Here is an 18,221-nt window from a genome sequence, read left to right as displayed (position 1 = left end):
ATTATATATTGTATTATTTTAGTATGACATATCATCCTTAAACGAATTGTAATGGTTTGCTGGCCCATATTTTTACTGCTTATTCCCATCACTGTTACCAGCCTCGTTTTCAGCAGCAGAAATGCATGCAACTGTTTTCAGCAAAGGCTAAAAACGTCTTTTTTTTAAACCCCTGTCCACTATGCTCAGTGGAGACCACAGCCAGTGTGAAAGGGAAAGGGATTTTAGATTTATGTTCACCTAGTGGCCAGAAAGATGAATAAATTCTAAAGTTATCCACACTGGTGGATTTGTAAATAAGCAGCTCTTTGAAAACAAGTTCTTCATACATCAACTCAGTTTATGACTTTCTCGATGTCCCTAAGTGGCCAAAAAACATAGACAACTAACCTCAAGCCTGACTGAAGAAATAATATTAAATTCTTAATGGTATTTTATTTTTTTCTGCTCTTCCTTCCTCAAATAAATAACTGTGATATTTCTAATGTTATTATTTTCTCTTTTTTTTTTTTACTCCATTTTCCCAGAATGAGGAACTGTCTCTGTAGATCTTTGTGTCCCCCTAATGAGAATTGTGATGACAACATTGGTATTTGTTGTGTAACCAGAAAATGTCAGAAATTATGATCAACTTGACAAACTGTCAATTTCAAATTGCAGAATATGAATTTTTTTTCTGAATAGATGCATGTTCTGAACCCAATGAGGGCCGATGTGTGAAAATCACCCAGCAAATGAAACAACTGAAAAGGCTGTTAGACGATGTCCCAACAGTGTACTTTAAATGACTCAAGAAACAACATGGGGGGAGGGCGGGACTCTGTCAAGTTCAGAGTGAAGACTTCCTTATCGTGAAACATTATTATCTCCAAAGGCTTGTCGAAAAGTGGTTAACCTCTGTCTGACTTGGTCATAAGCGATAAAAACAAACCATAAAGCCGTCCACTGCCATTCAGAAGCACATCGAAGAGACTGCAACAGGCTGTAAACCAGCTACATGCTTCCTTTTTATTTTTAAATAACAGCTTGTATTTTGGGTCATATGGTTAGCAGTATGGTAGTGCCCTCCCCCATATGCAGCAACTTCATTTCTTACTGACTTAATCTGTGTGCCAAACCTGACTGAGAACTAAATTTAAACTTTGAAGCTGCTATATTCAATTTTTTTTGCCCATAATTGATGAATTGACTGAAGTGCACGAGGCAATGTTCGTAATGGCTTGCCTGCCAAAATATGTCACCAAAATGTTCTTCAGCCCTACAGAAGCCTATAACTAACGGGCAGTCAGGTGAGGTTAGTGACGAAGGCTTTTGTTCAGACTGCAGGCAGTTCGGATTTGTTTCTCAATCAGATCTTTGGGAAAGAATGTCGGCACATTTTATTTGTAAATGAATGGTTCAGATTTGGTGTGTCCAGTGTGCGATTCTGTGCTAGGTTATGTTTACAATAATACAACATATATGTATGCCATATCATATTACTTATATATAGGTCGTATTATCAACTATTAATCCTAAGGGGTAGACGAAAGGCTGTGTTTGTGAATGAAGGTGTAGACGAAAGGCTGTGTTTGTGAATGAGAGTGAAAGTACTGTGCCAAACCAAAAGGTCACAGGAGGGGGTCGGCAACCTGTGGGGTCACATACTGTTGTTCTTTGAGGCATAAACAGGAACAGACGGCTGTCTTCAGGATGGACTTCAGGGTGTGAAGGAAGACAACCACGACCTCGACCAATCAACAAAGGACACATCACCATACATGACTTTTTGGTGTCTGTACTATAAGAAGACTGGGTCAGGGAGAGTCAGGAGTCAGACTTCGTGAACTGACACATACTTTTGTTGCAGTCAGGGAAACATAGTCTGGACCCAGAGCTCTGTAAACTGATTATTCTGCGGCTGTTAAATAAATATTTTGGAGCCTGACATCTTCTCCTATTGCCTCATTAAAGAACACGCAGGACTGGGGGCTGACACATATTGGCTTTGTACTAGCAGGAGCACAAGTCCAACAGCAGCTACACTGGTTACGTGTCTTTCCAACGTGGAAGCAAAGCAGACAATGTATTTCGGTGTCTGTTCACGGACTGTTGTTCTTATTGTCCTCCATAGCGTCAAAATCTCCACTCTCTGACAGCGCTCTGCCACTGGTAGCATAGATGGTGCTCGCTCTGTCACTCGGAAAAGGCTGTATGCTGTAATTATTATGTATGGACCTTTTATTCTATTATTCTTGTTACTTGGTTTTTATTTTATTATTGTTTGCCTGAGGGTGTGTTGTCACTCTTGACCGTACAACAAATTGTCCCAGGGTATAATAAAAAACAACAACATTCAACTTCAACTTCAACTCAAACATAAATGAATAAATAGAGTATAATTTTGCAAATGATCAAGTTTAATTCAACTTTTTTGATACCAACAGAGCAAGATTATTTCATTTCTGCATTAAAGACCTGCTCTGGGGAAAGTCACGCTTTTAACAGCTTGTGTGTTGTTTTGTTTATATGCTAGAAGACACATAATCAGTGAACTGGGCCATCAGTGCCATAACTGAGCATTCTACTTTGGAACTGCGGTGCTAGTCTGACTAGTCTAAAAAACATTCATTCAGACATTCCTAAGCCAGTTGGAGCTAGAGGGTGGAGACGGAGGCAGGGACTATTTGAAAATTCAAAGATTTGCATGTACAGAACAAGCAGCAACCGACCAATATGTCACCCGTTGGTTTGTCAAAATCCTTTCTGAAGCGTCAAGTTCATATTTTTTACTATTTTGTAGCCAGAAGTGACCACATGTAAGCTGGGGAGGAGCGAGCAGGGATCTGACTTGATCTGATTGGAAAACTGAGGACACTATGCCCACCCACTTACAGTATAGTGGAGCCCTAACTGCACAACAGGGCTGTCAATCAAAGACACAACTCTGAATATACCACTTTTTGAGGCCTTAATGTCTATTTAATGATGGGGTTATTTATCAGATGGACACCCGGACTATGGTATTAATACACCTTGAATATCTTCTTTTGTGGCACCAAACACTTCTCCTTGTTGCAAACCAATCCCACCCATTGATAACACAACACTCCATGTGAGTGACATTTTAAGACATAAAGACACCTCAGCTCTGTTGGGGAAAACCTTTGAACTCTCGAGGTGACGGTACAGAGGTCTGTAACAAGTTCATCCGTAGATAATAGTAGTCACGCATAGTGATGCCACACCTCCACTGAATTCAAAAGTTTAAGCAGGTGTGTCTGAGAACTAGCTACCCCCTGTTCAACACCAACTACAGCAGACAAAGGATTCTTTGATATGAAACTGCTGCATAATGTTGAGGACAGCAACATTTAAACGCACTAATAACTAATTTTGTGAGGATGTTTTTATGGTTTATTTCTAAATAACAGATTTCAAAGTCGTGGCCTCGTAAACAAAATTGGGTCTTTTTGAAGCACATTGCCCCGAGCGCTCCCTGCCACAGGGATCCAGTGTACAAGGGCAGAAATGACTTGGCATTTCCCCGCATGTTCAGCTCCACTTGTATTTGTTAAAAACAAACTGATTTATGTGAGAAAATGAAGCCGCAGACTTTTCGAAAACATTTTAAATTAGGCTAAGAATACTAAAAGTGTTCATTACATTATTTACATGAGTCACTATGACTACTCAATACTTACTCTCTACATTTTCTCCTTTAAATGGAGGGTTACATATTTTGTGAAACTCACTTATCAGCTTCCGGTCCAAGAATTAGATGATCAATCCATCTCTAACGTCTATTCATTTACATTGTGGCGTATCATGCCCATTAAAAAAAGAAAATAAAAAATATTTGTTCCATTCTGATTTGTGTATGGTTCATACAAACATGACAGATTTATATAAAGTGTGTTTTAGTGAGTGCATTTGAGAACTTTTGGAGAGAGCACCTCTTCTACACTCTTTATGTTAAACTCAGCGATTCACGTTCTGACTCGCAGTCCGCAAGTAAAGGTATTTACACACTCGGGATGTTTTTTCAAGCAATTAATTTGTAAATAAAAATGTTTTCTCAAACAATTGTTTCTTTCATGAGTACTTTAACACAGAACATGAATATTACATGGCAAAAAAGTAAGATGTTTTCAGAAGAAGGTTGATTTTTCTGAGTTTTTGCACTGCGAGTAAAGGCATCGACCAATTAGCTTGTGTAGATCAATCCATCTCTAACGTCTATTCATTTACATTGTGGCGTATCATGCCAACATACGTCCATATTACAACTCCTAATGACAATGTTGGTTGTAAACAACTGTAGCAAATTAGCATTGCTGATGGCATGAAAATGTTTTGATGTGAAATGTTTTCAGGCAAGAATTTAACATTTTTAAGTTGTTTATTCCTCAGACACAATTATTCTCTTCTAACAATCAGATAGACAGAAAAAAACAATTGTTCTAAAAATACTTATGGTTCATTTATAAGTTTCCTTTTAATTTTTCATTTGAAGGATCCAGCTGGTGAACAACATGTGGGACAAAATACCGCACAGCAATATGGATCCTGGTTATTAGTAACAAAGAGCTGATTATTGGTGCTCTGATTTCAGCACACTGAATATTTCCATCATCGGTCACTTAGCAGTCACAGACATAGAGCTACTCTTTGTTCCCAAATCATGCCAAATTGAGGATTTGAGGTCATAATGTCCTAAACGCATAAAAAACAAAAACAAAAAAAGGAGAAAAACAACTAGCATTTCAAATGAGCCATAACCATGATCTAATTCAGTGGATCATCTGGAAACACAAGTTTCATTTTTCTTGATACCCACCATACATCGATCAGGATAACTAAATTAGTGAAAAATTTATGAACCAGAAGTACATACACTTTAATATTAGCACTGTCTGTCTGAGGGATTTTCCATTCTTCAATTCCTCTTTGTTTGCTTCAGGGCAAAGTTGCTGATACCTTTGTTTCACATCCACATTTTCTCATTCTTATAAAAAAAAAACATAAATAAGCACATCCAAAATATTGCAGTGGGGAATTTCCACTGTTGGATTTGTTGATACTGGAAAATGACATTGTTACGCTCCTGTGAATGTGTTCCACATATATACTTCTTGCAGGGCTTGACATGTTTTCATAGGAATTTCCTTAATAAATTGCACAATAACTGGAGGGTAAAAAATACTTTGGTATTTATATTACAGAATCGAGTGGCATTTCAGGACCTGAACTTATTTTAACACAAACCACAATCTTTTTCCAAACCTACAGTTGTTGGTAAGGTTACTTTTGAAATGTAACAGATGACTAATTACCTTATTAAACGTCACCAAAGTAATGTAACTTATTGAATTTAAATATTGTTTTCATTACTTTTCTTACAAATGTTTGAAACTGGGACATATAGCTGTCCGAAAAAAAATATTTAAATTAGGCAAACCCTGACAGCAGTACTCAACAGTGATTAAAATCTAACTTTCATTAAAAGTTATTCAATACAACTTGAAGAAAGATGGGATTCTTTTGATTTAAAAGTACAACCACCTCAGCAAATCACAATTACATATTGGTAATTTTATAACAGACTGCAGTAAATATTCCCATAACCTCAAACCAAGTCCACATTCAGGTCACCTCCATGCTAAGTAATGATAAAACTTTCAACAGGGCTGGGTACTGTTCACTCCTCTTTTAACACTGCCTCCTGAATTACTCTTTTTGAATATCTCTTTGTTTTATCTGACAAATGGAAAACCACCTTGATTGAGTTACTTGGAGAAATTACACATTGATTTGTTTGGCAGACACAAGGCGGTGCAAATTCAAACACATAAACAAATGAAAAACAAGAATAAAATCTGAGCACATGTACTATCAAATGAATAGAGGCTGTTTATAAAGGACAAAAGAGATTATTGTGCATTGGAATGATGCAAAACAACAGAATGAATATCATATTCTTATATAAGCTTTTTACCAAAAATAACATATTAGGATGGAACCAATTTATACTCACAAACATTTTGAATAGTAACTGTAATTCAATTACACATTGTTTTCCTCAGTAACTGTTTACAACTACATGTACTTTGCAGTTCATATATATCTAACTAGTTAGTCCCTAACAGTCTAAGGCACCTTTTTTGTATGACTAAGATGTCAGCCAGCTTTGTTGGGCAGTCACATAGCGTCATTAGAAAACAATGTGGAAAGAAAAACACAGTCAATTTGTGGGGACCGTTATTGTGAATCTAATACATTTTTGGCTGTTGACCAACATGACCATCACTCATTTTCATATGAACTGGGCTGCTGAATGTAGCTTGATGCAGTTCTTTGAATGGATACAGTTAAAATAGAATGTTTTGGCCACAATGAGCAAAGGTAGGTTTGGAAAAATTATTTGACTCAATTTTAAAAACTTGGTTTGAAAAGTTTCACAAACTTTTACAAACGGTCAAATTGGTCAAAAAGATTAGTTGAGAGGAACTTTTCATTTGACACGGATAATGGTGGTATTCGGCCAACCCACAGTGTGACCTCTGTCAGTCATGTAATGTTTGCCAAACTAGTGGTCAACCACTCAGACAGTCATGCAATGAAAGACATTTGGGTTTATGGGGCTCACTCCACTGTTGCCTTCCAGCCAAAAAAAAGGTGCAGAGTTTCATGAAAAGATCATCTCCCTGACTTTTAAACACAAAGGGTGGCTCGATCATACTTTGGGCTTATGTTGCAAATTAGAATGGATTCACTTAAATACCAGCAAATTGTGGAAGCAAACGTCTACTGTTCGTAAAAAAGCTTCAGGTGAAAGAAGATTGCTTCTCCATCAGGTGAATAATCTGTGATGGACTACCTCAAGGGAGCTCAAGGTGATCTTTTTCATCCTCGTGTGTCCATTGGTTTTCATTGTTTTACAGTGTTGTACTGTAAAATGAGGGTTTTACAATGCTGTGATGTAACGAGGTGTTTCCCGTGAAGTAGAAGTGAACTGCTTAAACCTTTGCCCTCAGAAGCAAAACCTGTTCTCCAAACCTTTGTTTCACCCGTACTACACAAAACATAACATAACATCTGTTATGTTAAGGTCATAAAAGATGGATACAAATTATCTTGTTATCTTGTTTGAAATATTAAACAAATTAGTCATCTTTAATTTGATGCCTTTCAGAAATTAGGTAATCTTTTACTCAGTTATTCACAACTAAAGAAACTGAGGAAACAGTGATTACATTTTCATTGCTTTATGGCTGATTTACAAAGCATTGATAAATCATACTGTGTAACAAGTAGAAATTAGGCACTCATTTAGTTTCTGCTCCAAATAAACTGCAAGAAAATCCCTGTTGGCAGGAACATTTTGTCAAATGCTTTAATTATTCCAGAAATAGAAATTTGCAAAAATAAATATTGAAAATAAAAGCTGATTGTGTTCATCCATTTAAAAAAGAAAAAATGCCTCAGCAATTTTTCTAAAATATCCTTCACATTCCATTCCCTGGATAAGGATACACATTTAGCCTGACAAACTAAAATGGAATAAAGAATTACTTGAAAAAAGATGACAGCAATTTTCCATTTGTAAGATCAAGTGAATATCTCCGTGAATAAGTTACCACTTATATTATCTTGTGATCACAGTGTACGTCTGTTTGGTAGAGGCTTACACAAGAATGAAATCACTGTCTGCATGCAGACATATCTTTTCGTCGGGGGACGTCAGAGTCAGGAGGAGAGTATAAAGCTGACGGCCAGTCTTGGAGAAAGAGCAACATCTCAGGAGAGACGACAAGCTACAGGACACTTTCCTAAAACCATGGATACCCTCACACGTCAAAAGAACGATACCCCAGGTAAGCATTTGATTTGCAGTTTTGCACACTTTAAATTCAGTTATCGAGCTTAACTGAGATTATTGTACAACAATGAGTATGGTTTGCACTTGTGAACTTTGCTAACCTTTTTTTCCACAGCACTCAAAGGATCCAAGTCTAGGAAGCAAGTCAACCACTTCACAGATGTGCACAATCTGCCTTGCATTGAAAAGATTGTGACCTCAGTGGAGGACACCCCTGAGCCCATCTGCACCAATATCATTGGCACAATCCCAGAATGGATCAAGGGAAACTTCTTGAGAAATGGGCCGGGGAAGTTCGAGATCGGAAACCAGAAGTGAGTACACCTGACAGTGTTCATGTGTGTGCTGCCAACACTTCATCACAAAGCTCACTCCTTTTCGCTGGTCATTTCGTTCCCATCAGGTTCAACCACTGGTTTGATGGTATGGCTCTCCTGCACCAGTTCAAAATATCCGACGGACGGGTGACTTACAAAAGCCGCTTCCTGTCCAGTGACAGCTACCAATCCAACCAGGAGCACAACCGCATTGCTGTGTCTGAGTTTGGGACTATCAACATGCCAGACCCCTGCAAAAACTTCTTTCAGCGCTTCCTGTCAAGATTTGAATTACCAAGTGAGTATTTAACCCTTGTGTTGTCCTTTGGTCAAAATGACCCGCAGCTGTGTTCAACCAAGTTCTATTTTATTTCTATATTTTTATATTTTTTTGGGATCATTGGTCATCATTCTTTAAAGAAACCCTCACAGCCTCCTTGTCACCAATGATCCCAAAAAATATGAAAATAAAATAGAAATTGATTGAACACAGCTGCGGGTCATTTTGACCCAAGGACAACACGAGGGTTAAATCCCACCGCATGAAAACAAACAGAACTCCCAAATGCAGTAAATAAGATGTGGTTTGATTGTAAAACAGATTTGAATACTACATTTATAGTTTGCTTCCACGTGTCACTTAACAGTTTGATAACCTTTTACCCTTGTAGAGCCCACGGATAATGCCAATGTGAGTTTTGTGACCTACAAAGGTGATTATTACGTCAGCACGGAAACCAATATCATGCACAAGGTGGATCCTGAGACACTAAAGACAATTGCAAAGGTAACATGACATTGAATGTAGCTGAACGTTTATTAACACACGATAACAGCAAATCACAAACAAGTTGAAAGATAAACTACATTTATTACCGGCTACTTTCACACCTTACTGTACGATGAGCTGATGAATAAAACCATGAAAGAGAAACTAAATTGTCAATAAAGCCGAGAGCTGATTGGAGCTTTTGCATGTGTTTGCATTAGGTGGACTGGAGCAAATTCATTGCCGTGAACGGAGCGACCGCACACCCTCACACTGACCCCGATGGAACGACGTACAACATGGGAAATTCCTACGGCCGTAAAGGTATTTTAGAAAACATCTGATCACTTTTTTTCTCATAGCACAGGAGTCTGTATATCAAAACACAAGTGAGCCACACTGCCCATGTGTTTGATGGGCCTTTATCAGGGATCTGATCACATCTGTATTGACAGGAGCGATCTACAACATCATCCGAGTGCCTCCGACCAAGATAACAGAGGAAGAAACCCTGGAGGGAGCTGAAGTGCTGTGCTCAATTCCTTCAACGGACAAGACCAAGCCGTCCTACTACCACAGCTTTGGTGAGCTAAAGTTCTTGTGTTCAAATCAAAGCCCACCATGTATGAATTCTACCAAGATGTTTGCAAATATAATGTGTTTTATGGAGCTGTTCATTCTAGAAACCAGACATGACTGACATTGAATATAACTTCTTCATTGAGGTGCAGGGTTCATTCAGTGCCAGCTGGCTACTGACCCAGTTTTATTTATGCCACAGTAACCACCGGCCAACTTACATAAGAGAGATCACGGGCAGCAACAAACAATTATCTGCATTAGTTGTTTGACTGAAATGTAGACAAATTGTTTAAAACAAATTCTTTGCATTCCCCTGAGCCCGAGGAAACATTTTCAAATATCTTACAAGTATTTTGTTTGATCAAACCTTCTCCAAATCCCAGCAGGTGTTCAGTTTACTATGACATATGATAAAAAAAAAAATGAAGCAGCACGTCTTCTGCTAGCTGGAAACTAAGAGGCCTAAGCATTTTTCTTTTTTTCTGCTTTTGCCTGATAAATGATTGAAAACAACTGATCAAATAACAAGCGAATTTTGAATAGAAATTAATACAATCTTCCAAATCCTTTATAGCAATGTCTGAGAACTACGTGGTGTTCATTGAGCAGCCTATCAAAATGGACATGTTGAAGATAGTGACGGGCAAGCTGAGAAGGAAAAGCATCAGTGACGGCTTCTCCTGGAACCCCAAACTCAACACTATCTTCCATCTGATCGACAAACAGACGGGCAAGGTATGGCTCTAACGCTCCACTCCTCTAAATTGCTGTATTACACTATGCGTGTAACTTATCTAAAGCATTGTCATTCCTCTTTGTGTGTTTCAGGTAAACTCCACCAAGTATCTCGCCAAACCGCTGTCGACCTTCCACCAGATCAACGCGTTTGAGGAGGACGGCTTGTTGATCCTTGACATGTGTGCTGCCGACGATGGTCAGACGATTGCAAACTACAAAGTCCAGAACCTGCGCAAGTCTGGAGAAGCTCTTGATGAGGTGGGCAGGTGCAAAGTAAAGTTCACTGCAGACAGTCTCATACCCTTCTACGCTTACACAACTAGGACTTAAGGTGCTTTTGGTTCAGCTGAAGAATGGATAGATTTGTTGAGGCTGACAAGATTCCTACCACCCCCCTTCAGGTGTATAACACCTTGTGCAGAGTCTTCCCTCGGCGATTCGTGCTGCCTCTCAAAGTGGACCGTGACACACCCTACGACCAGAATTTGATCAACCGACCTGACTGCACAGCCACTTCTAAAAGAATTGGCAAGGACAAGGTAAGGCGGCCAACATCATCTACGTGTATCAACCAACCAAGTCAGTTCTCTAGATCACAGTTCACAGAATATTCATCCACATATTCAAACTGTTTTTATTTTGAGTATATATCTGCATTTTATCATTTCATTGTAGTTTCTTACACAAATATCAATGATTCATAAATGAGTAAATAAATTACAGTATTTTGCATTAAAACAATTTTTTGGTTTACAGCTACTTAGCACCAACTTATTATGCTTAAATGTTTTTATTATTAATTTACTATTCCATTAAACATTTCACCCATTACAATTTATATTAAAAATAAATAAATAAATAAACAATGGAATAAAAAATTCTGAAATGACTTAGTAGGTGGATGAATTTAACTCAAGTGAAACTAAACTGTAGCACTCTTAATTGCAAATGTTCCCTAAATCTCAGTACGCTCCTTTTTTTCCCCCCTGTGCAGGTGTTCTGTACCCACGAGGACCTCCATGGGGAGGATCTCCATCAATATGGAGGTCTGGAGTTCCCTCAGATCAATTATGGCAAGTACAACACCCATCCCTACCGCTACTTCTACGGCTGCGGCTTCAGACATCTTGTGGGAGACACCCTGATCAAGATGGACCTCCACGGGAAACACATGAAGGTACGCTGTGATATTGTAGCAAATAACAGGAAAAGAAAAAACTCGAACTTCCAATCTATGGTCATAACAATATCAAATAACACTCAAACAACTAAAATCAACAATTTAATTCATTTAAATGATCATAATTTGCAGTTAATTTTGTATATGATAAATAACAAAGATGTTAAGATTTTAAGAATGTGACTAAAGAAACTCTTTTCTCCCAGGTGTGGGAACATGCTGGTCTGTATCCCTCCGAACCCGTCTTCGTACCCTCGCCTAACGCCACGGAGGAGGACGATGGAGTCGTGATGTCTGTGGTCATCACTCCCAATAAGGTCAGCGAGGTTCAGTCAAACATTTCTCCATACATTCGAGAAAAGGAAATTCGTGAGTTTATTTGTGGATCCAAGTCCCTGAATTTGCTCCTATGCTGTTTCTTAAAACACCAGCAGCCATTTGGCAGAACAAAAATGTGGGATATACAGACACATTTAACTTGATCAAACATTTTGTATGGTTTATTTATGAAAAAATGTACTTATTTGGCCGTGTCTTTATTCTCTTTAGGACAAGAGTACGTTCCTTCTGGTTCTGGATGCCAAGACGTTCGAGGAGCTGGGCAGGGCTGTGGTGCCCGTCAACATCCCCTATGGCTTCCACGGGACATTCAACACAACAGCATAGACATAAAAAAAATGGACCTCACGTGGAAAAACCCAAACTGTAAATATTGTCTGTGATGTTCTGTTTGTCTCATTATACATGCTTAATTTAGAGGTCACATATGACAGTATTTCTTGCTTGGACAAAAAATTAAAATAAAATCCAACCAAAGCTTACTCATATTGAAGCTTGATTATATTGATGTTGTTCAGTTACAAACCTTTGAAACCTGTTTTTTGGGGGGTTTTTTTACACTTAGTACTGAATGTTTTAATGTAAGTATACCATTTGGTTTGTGGGTGGCGTCTGGGGAGAAATTAAAGGAAACCTCTGTGTATATCATATCTGCCATTCCATAATGCACGCTGTGTGACTGCAATAAAAATCTTTACCCCACCAGAAAAACGTTCAGGTTCACTTCGAGTTCAACAAAGACTGTTTTTATGGCTTATTTTGCAAAAATAAATCTGAAACTGATAACTGAACACACGCTTTGGAACAAGGCCCACATGTTGGGAGAAGAATTAGTTCATTTGATAAATAATTTCTAATCTAACCAGGACAATATACAAGAATACTGCAGATTAAAAAACAGTTTTTAGAATATCTGTTGTAATAATGAACATACCTGTGGACTCTTGTTATAACCATTTCACAATAACTGCTGTGTCACCTATATGTGGCACACTTGCACCCTCTGTTGGTCACGGTGAAAAGCAACACTGTAGAGCCACAACCCTTTCTCCAAACATACTTTTGTCTTTAGTCATGGGTCTGAAATAGAGCAGTTTCTTTTCTGTCATACTTCCCCTTTTTTAAGGTGAGCGTGTGAACGAGGAGAGGGCATTCTTTCAAAACATACATTTCTGCATTCTAATCTTTTCGTTTAGTATTCATTCCAAGTAATGATATTTAGTAACATATTTTAGGCTATCACAAAAATATAAGCTTGTTACGAAGAATCAATAGTGACACTGTGATCAGGAGACTTTAGCCAGAATAATTCATTTGAATTCAAAATCAAACTCATAACAGTAAATGTATGTTTAGTTTATTCCACAGTCAATACAATATTATTCACACAATACACACTTCTTGGCACTTTGTCACATTTGTAGATAATTACATGAACGGCACAAGGGGGTTTGTACGGAGCACACAAACCAAACTAAAATGAACAGGTCTGCCTCATCCCACAGGTCAACACGCCTGGCAACACACTTAGCCCAGCAGTTTATCAGAAATTAGAGCCAACGTTTGCCTCAGATGGATTTTCTTCTCTTTCAGGTAGGACTCCAGGTTTCGAGCTTCTGTCAGAGTTCCCTCCAGCTCCTTCATCTTGAGTGTATCCGCTGCGGCTCTCTCACTGCAACGAACCATAAATACTGACGATGAAATCAGTGTAAGTACGAAAATAAGACAGGCAAGCATGTGTCCGTGCTTGTGCTCTAAAAGAAAGCCTGATGGGGAAAGTTATAAGGAGGTTTAGAGGAATCCAAATGCACGTGTACATATTTGACTTGTTTGTGATGCTCCATGAAACGTCAGCAGATTATTAAACTCTTCTGGTTTCATGGTATCCCATCTGGGATCTTCAGAATCTGCCAAGAAGTTTGCCACACTTAGCTTTTTTTCAAGGAAATAAATTTGACACTCTTGAATATGAATTTATAGTAAAAAATTGGAAACCCAACTTGTGTAAATACCTTAACACTTCAGTGAATTTTGAAACCAGCATGCTGAGCTCTCTGCTTGCACCTGTGAAGAAACAAATCAACAGAAGGGAAACTGCAAATTTGAAGTGCAAAAAAAGCATCTCAGCTTGACCGCTATGTCAATTCACTTCATAATTTTTTCTGTTTTTACAATATCTTTACTGCACGAGATGAAAAATGGGCAGTAATTCAGAAGTCTGGAACGAGGCCATATGAATGCATGAATAGTAAAAAAAACCCAGCATAGTACAGCATCTGTCCCAGAAAGAGAAGCAAACAGTTTGCAGCAACAAATTTGAAGTCCCACTCTGCAGAAGAAGCCAATCAGTTAATGCTGCCACAAACATCCTGTTTGTTTCACACCTTTTACAAGCAGTCGGCTCACGACGTTCAAAACTTTCTGCGGCTTCAGGTTCCAACCGAGTGAAAGCAGTTTGTTTGCAAGCTGCACAACATTTTGTGCGAGCGTAAAGTACCTGCGGCTGTAGCCTCGAACGATCCAGCTGACTCCAAAGTACACGTTTCAGACGGAGGTTTTTTCTTTTTCGCTGGAGATGGGTCTTGATTCGCGAGCGTGCGTTCCATCTGCTGCGATGGGGAAAAAGGCTAATTGCACTTTGGCCTGTCACCATTATTACATCATCACCTGAGAGCAATTATTTGAGCTGACTGCAATTATTTGACGTAATCATGAGAATCATTCCTATTGGATGATGCTCATATTTCCATTGCTGTTTCCGCGTCGTTTTCCCACCGTTAGAGGTTTTGACTGGCGCTTTTTTTTAAATGACGGTCATGTTTTTGTGCTCCCTTCCCAGAATCTTCTGGTATGTTCTAATTGCACACAAGTGGAAAGTTACCACCACTACCATCGTACATTGTTTATTTTGATTATAGGTACCTGTCAGTCATTTTTTTTGTAGATTTCAGTAAAAGGCTTCATATAATAACGTTGCAGATTATAGAGTGGTATTTTAATATGTCCAGTACAAAACACACCTGTGCAGGTCTTGGCAAAGGTGAAGTTGCTCACTAAAACAGATTTGAACAAATTTGTGAGGAAAAAAATGTAAGCTCCATAAAATAAACATTTGGTGGGCATGGAAGAAGGGAAAACTTTTGAATTACGTATTTTAGTGTTCAAAGCCAATAAATGAGGCATCTCCTTCATTATTAAACTATAATTAGTTTTATACAATAATAGTGGCATAAGATTAACAGAAAAAAAGACATAAATAGTTGATTTAATATCAATTATTTGGGTTTCACTCAACCACCTACTGTTTGTGACAGCCCTAATTGAACTAAAACATTATTTATGCATCCAAGTGTCCATCCGATTATCTATCTCAAAAACAGATGAAAATCTCTGCAGCAGTACATTTACTGTTACTATTCCTATAAATATTTGTCATAATAAGAGTCCACACATTTGCATCATCCTCCACTTTTTTTTTGTACCCCATTTTCTTCTCGGTACCTCCTCATCAGAGTACTGTGTTGTCTGAGCCATCATTCACACTTATTTCTCGTACAACCGCAGTGACTCCTGCATTTAGAAAGCATAACTTTTCAAAACCTGGATCGAAGAACCTTAACTTGAAAAAACTACTGTCATCGATTTTACCGGCAGCTTTTCTTACCTCTTGATAAGTCGTCTGTCTTGGCACTTGGATGCTGTTCATGGTCCTCTTGCTGGACGCTGTGGGCTTCAGTTTCCCTTCCATTAATGACACTGAACATGTGAAAAAAGGGAATTTAAAATACTGGTAGCTATCTACACACTACAGTTTGTATTACAACAGGCCTACATAACATTTACTCATGTATGTAAACACGGAAACCTTACCATTGGCTTTTTACACTTAAAAGCAGGATATTATGATTCTCATATTTTATTGTTATTTTGTTATATCTCCGTCTGCTGATATCTAAATCACAGTTAAACCTGCGTTTGGTTACAAACCCTTAGGACAAGAGGCACTGACAGTCATAAATACAAACATTTGTGATGTTTTTGGAGTTTATTGTGCTACTTTTACTGGCACCTGTTGACCTTGTTACTGATACTGTTAGCTATGCAAGCCAGTGGTGTACATTTAATAATAAAATCTTGGATAAACATGAAAGGTGCGATAAAAAAAATTAAAAAAAGTTGTTTTAAAAAAATTATTATTATTATTATATGATAGTGATGATATTTCTGTTAAGATAATGTAAAACCATATGACTAGATCGGCCTTTTTTCTTGTGTGGTTGTGTTATCCTTTAATATTAATGATATAGCCACTCAGAGGATCAAATAGCTGAAACATGGTATCAGACCAACTTTTAGACAACTCGCATGAAAAACTAGTTCAGCGTAACGGAGCTAACAAGCTAACAGAAAGCCTAAATAAACTACGCACACTAAATGTTAGCAGTTCAGCTAGCCGTTAGCCTCGTTGCCAGCTAGGATTCGTAAAGAACTGATAGTAAACCTCTACTTACGTGGATTACGAGATCTGTTGAAGAGCTAAAATATATCTATATCTTGATGAAACTGAAACTCATACATCAATGGACGCGACATTTAACTGTCAGTTATTTCATCACTTAAGTCAGAAAGCTCAGGGAACACGCGCGTGTGCGGCAAATGCTGCATTTGTTGCTCCTGGGAAATTCAAGTTGCGTTAACGGGGGAACTCAAAGTAGGCCACAATACAGTTTCTATCGAAAAATGATCAATTATTACAGAATAACAACAAGTCTCTGTAACTTTTATAACAATAAACACATATAGCCCATAATTCCATTATAATTATGTGCATACAATAAACTAATAATGTCATACCAGAGCCTTTCTTACCTTTTTTCCTTAATTTTCTTAATCCGTAGTGTGTAACTGATAATACAATTAATATTATCCCTCATTTTGAAACAGACGTGGACAACACAAGACTATAAAGCATGTGGCCTCCATTGTCTCATTTAGCTGTGCTGATAGTTGCTATGGTCTTTTAATTATTTAATCATTGTTTTAAGTGCTGTCGTTCACATGTTGAATTCATTGATTATTACTAGCTAATTAGGGTTCTTCAAGCAACAACACATTGCCAACTGTATAACGTCCCACTACGGAGACAAAACAAATGAAAATGGAACTCTATTTTCAAAGCTACCGACCACTTAATACTTTCATGAGGCGCTCTAAAAGGTAGAATTTGATTCGCTGTGTATCGAGATGTATTTCCTGATTGCTCATTAAAAATGTCTTTGTTAACAGGGCTAACACACAATGGTTACAATGGACAACGGAGGTGTCTTCAAATTACTTCATATAACCTGGGTGGATTAAATCCATTGGATTATATACAAAGGAGGATTAGAACTACACTGTGAGTAAAGCGGGTATCAGATGAAGCTGCTAAAGGGATTAACTGCAGATCAATGCTGCTGCCCTCTGGCAGAGTGTTCAATAAAACCATAAAGCAGCAACACAGACAGTGTATACAGAAAGTATATTTAACTGCTGTACAGGCCAGGTTTTGGTAGCCATGCACCAGAGGCAACTCTTGGTCTTTCCTTCCTGTGCAGTCCTCATAAGAGTCAGTTGCATATATAAGCATTTTACTTTTTTTTTTGTGACTGCGCCTGAAGAAACAATGTTCTTGAAATGTTCTGGACTGACCGACCTTCTTGTCTTAAAGTTCTCATATTTGACACTTTTTTGGGGGGAATTTTGTTTGCAGCCTTCCAAAGGAAGATATTTATAGTGATTCCAAGCACCAAAAACTGGCTCATGGTGTGGCATCTCATCTCTTAAGTTTATCTACCTGTGTCTTTAAGGTGCATTGATACCAATGACCCTCCCTTCTGACTGGCCGACTCATTTCTGAGTGATGCTCACCCAGGCCAACTCCAAGTTTTCTTCAGTCTTATATAGCTTGTTAGCTCTGCAACATCATTACCTCTGTGGGGTTTTTTTCCAACATAAAAAGGTTCAACAGTGGGCTGTGCTGAGGAAGGACATGTGGTATAAGTGTGAGTTTGTGACATTACAAACTTACCGAAGTCCCAACTGCATATTTGCTGAATACAGGCTGTGTGCTTCTCCCTGTGGACTGAGCATTTTTGATGATTTCACAGTATTTATGTAACATCCTGGTTCCTGGAATTTATACAATATGGGACCTTTAGTAATGAAGTAGCCTGCTGTCACTTCTCCTTACTTTCTTGCAAATCTTAAAATATATAGATATATATTTATATCACAGTATACACCTGAACACTGCTATTTGGCCTATACTAACACTACGTAGACCCAACAGAACTAATCATCACAATCACAATTATCTCAATAAGAAAACAAGAAATTCTGCCAGTTATCCATCCATTATCTATACCCGCTTTATCCTGAACAGGGTCATGGGGG

General features: G+C 38.2%; 2 protein-coding genes across 2 annotated transcripts; one reads left to right on the top strand and one right to left on the bottom strand.

Annotated features, from left to right (window-relative positions):
- The first annotated feature begins 8,271 nt into the window (after window positions 1–8,271).
- On the top strand, window positions 8,272–12,483 carry LOC138632468 (carotenoid-cleaving dioxygenase, mitochondrial-like). The gene is made up of 10 exons (XM_069718055.1): window positions 8,272–8,493; window positions 8,852–8,965; window positions 9,169–9,271; window positions 9,403–9,531; window positions 10,104–10,264; window positions 10,358–10,525; window positions 10,669–10,806; window positions 11,262–11,444; window positions 11,654–11,764; window positions 11,997–12,483. The coding sequence occupies exons 1-10, from the start codon at window positions 8,287–8,289 to the stop codon at window positions 12,111–12,113; spliced, it is 1,431 nt and encodes a 476-aa protein (XP_069574156.1). The 5' UTR covers window positions 8,272–8,286; the 3' UTR covers window positions 12,114–12,483.
- Window positions 12,484–13,079: 596 nt separating this feature from the next.
- Window positions 13,080–16,387, bottom strand: LOC138632472 (testis-expressed protein 12). Its single transcript, XM_069718059.1, has 5 exons — window positions 16,298–16,387; window positions 15,451–15,542; window positions 14,284–14,395; window positions 13,799–13,850; window positions 13,080–13,458 (listed from the first exon to the last, which is right to left on the bottom strand). Exons 2-5 carry the CDS (start codon window positions 15,532–15,534, stop codon window positions 13,314–13,316), a joined length of 393 nt encoding a protein of 130 aa, XP_069574160.1. The 5' UTR covers window positions 15,535–15,542; window positions 16,298–16,387; the 3' UTR covers window positions 13,080–13,313.
- Window positions 16,388–18,221: the final 1,834 nt, after the last annotated feature.

The sequence above is a fragment of the Brachyistius frenatus genome, unplaced genomic scaffold, assembly GCF_029030835.1.
Source record: "Brachyistius frenatus isolate BFR_SWC_R1_liver_20210118 unplaced genomic scaffold, ASM2903083v1 Contig_185, whole genome shotgun sequence".
NCBI lineage: Eukaryota > Metazoa > Chordata > Actinopteri > Embiotocidae > Brachyistius > Brachyistius frenatus.
This window is presented reverse-complemented; position numbering and strand designations above follow the sequence as displayed.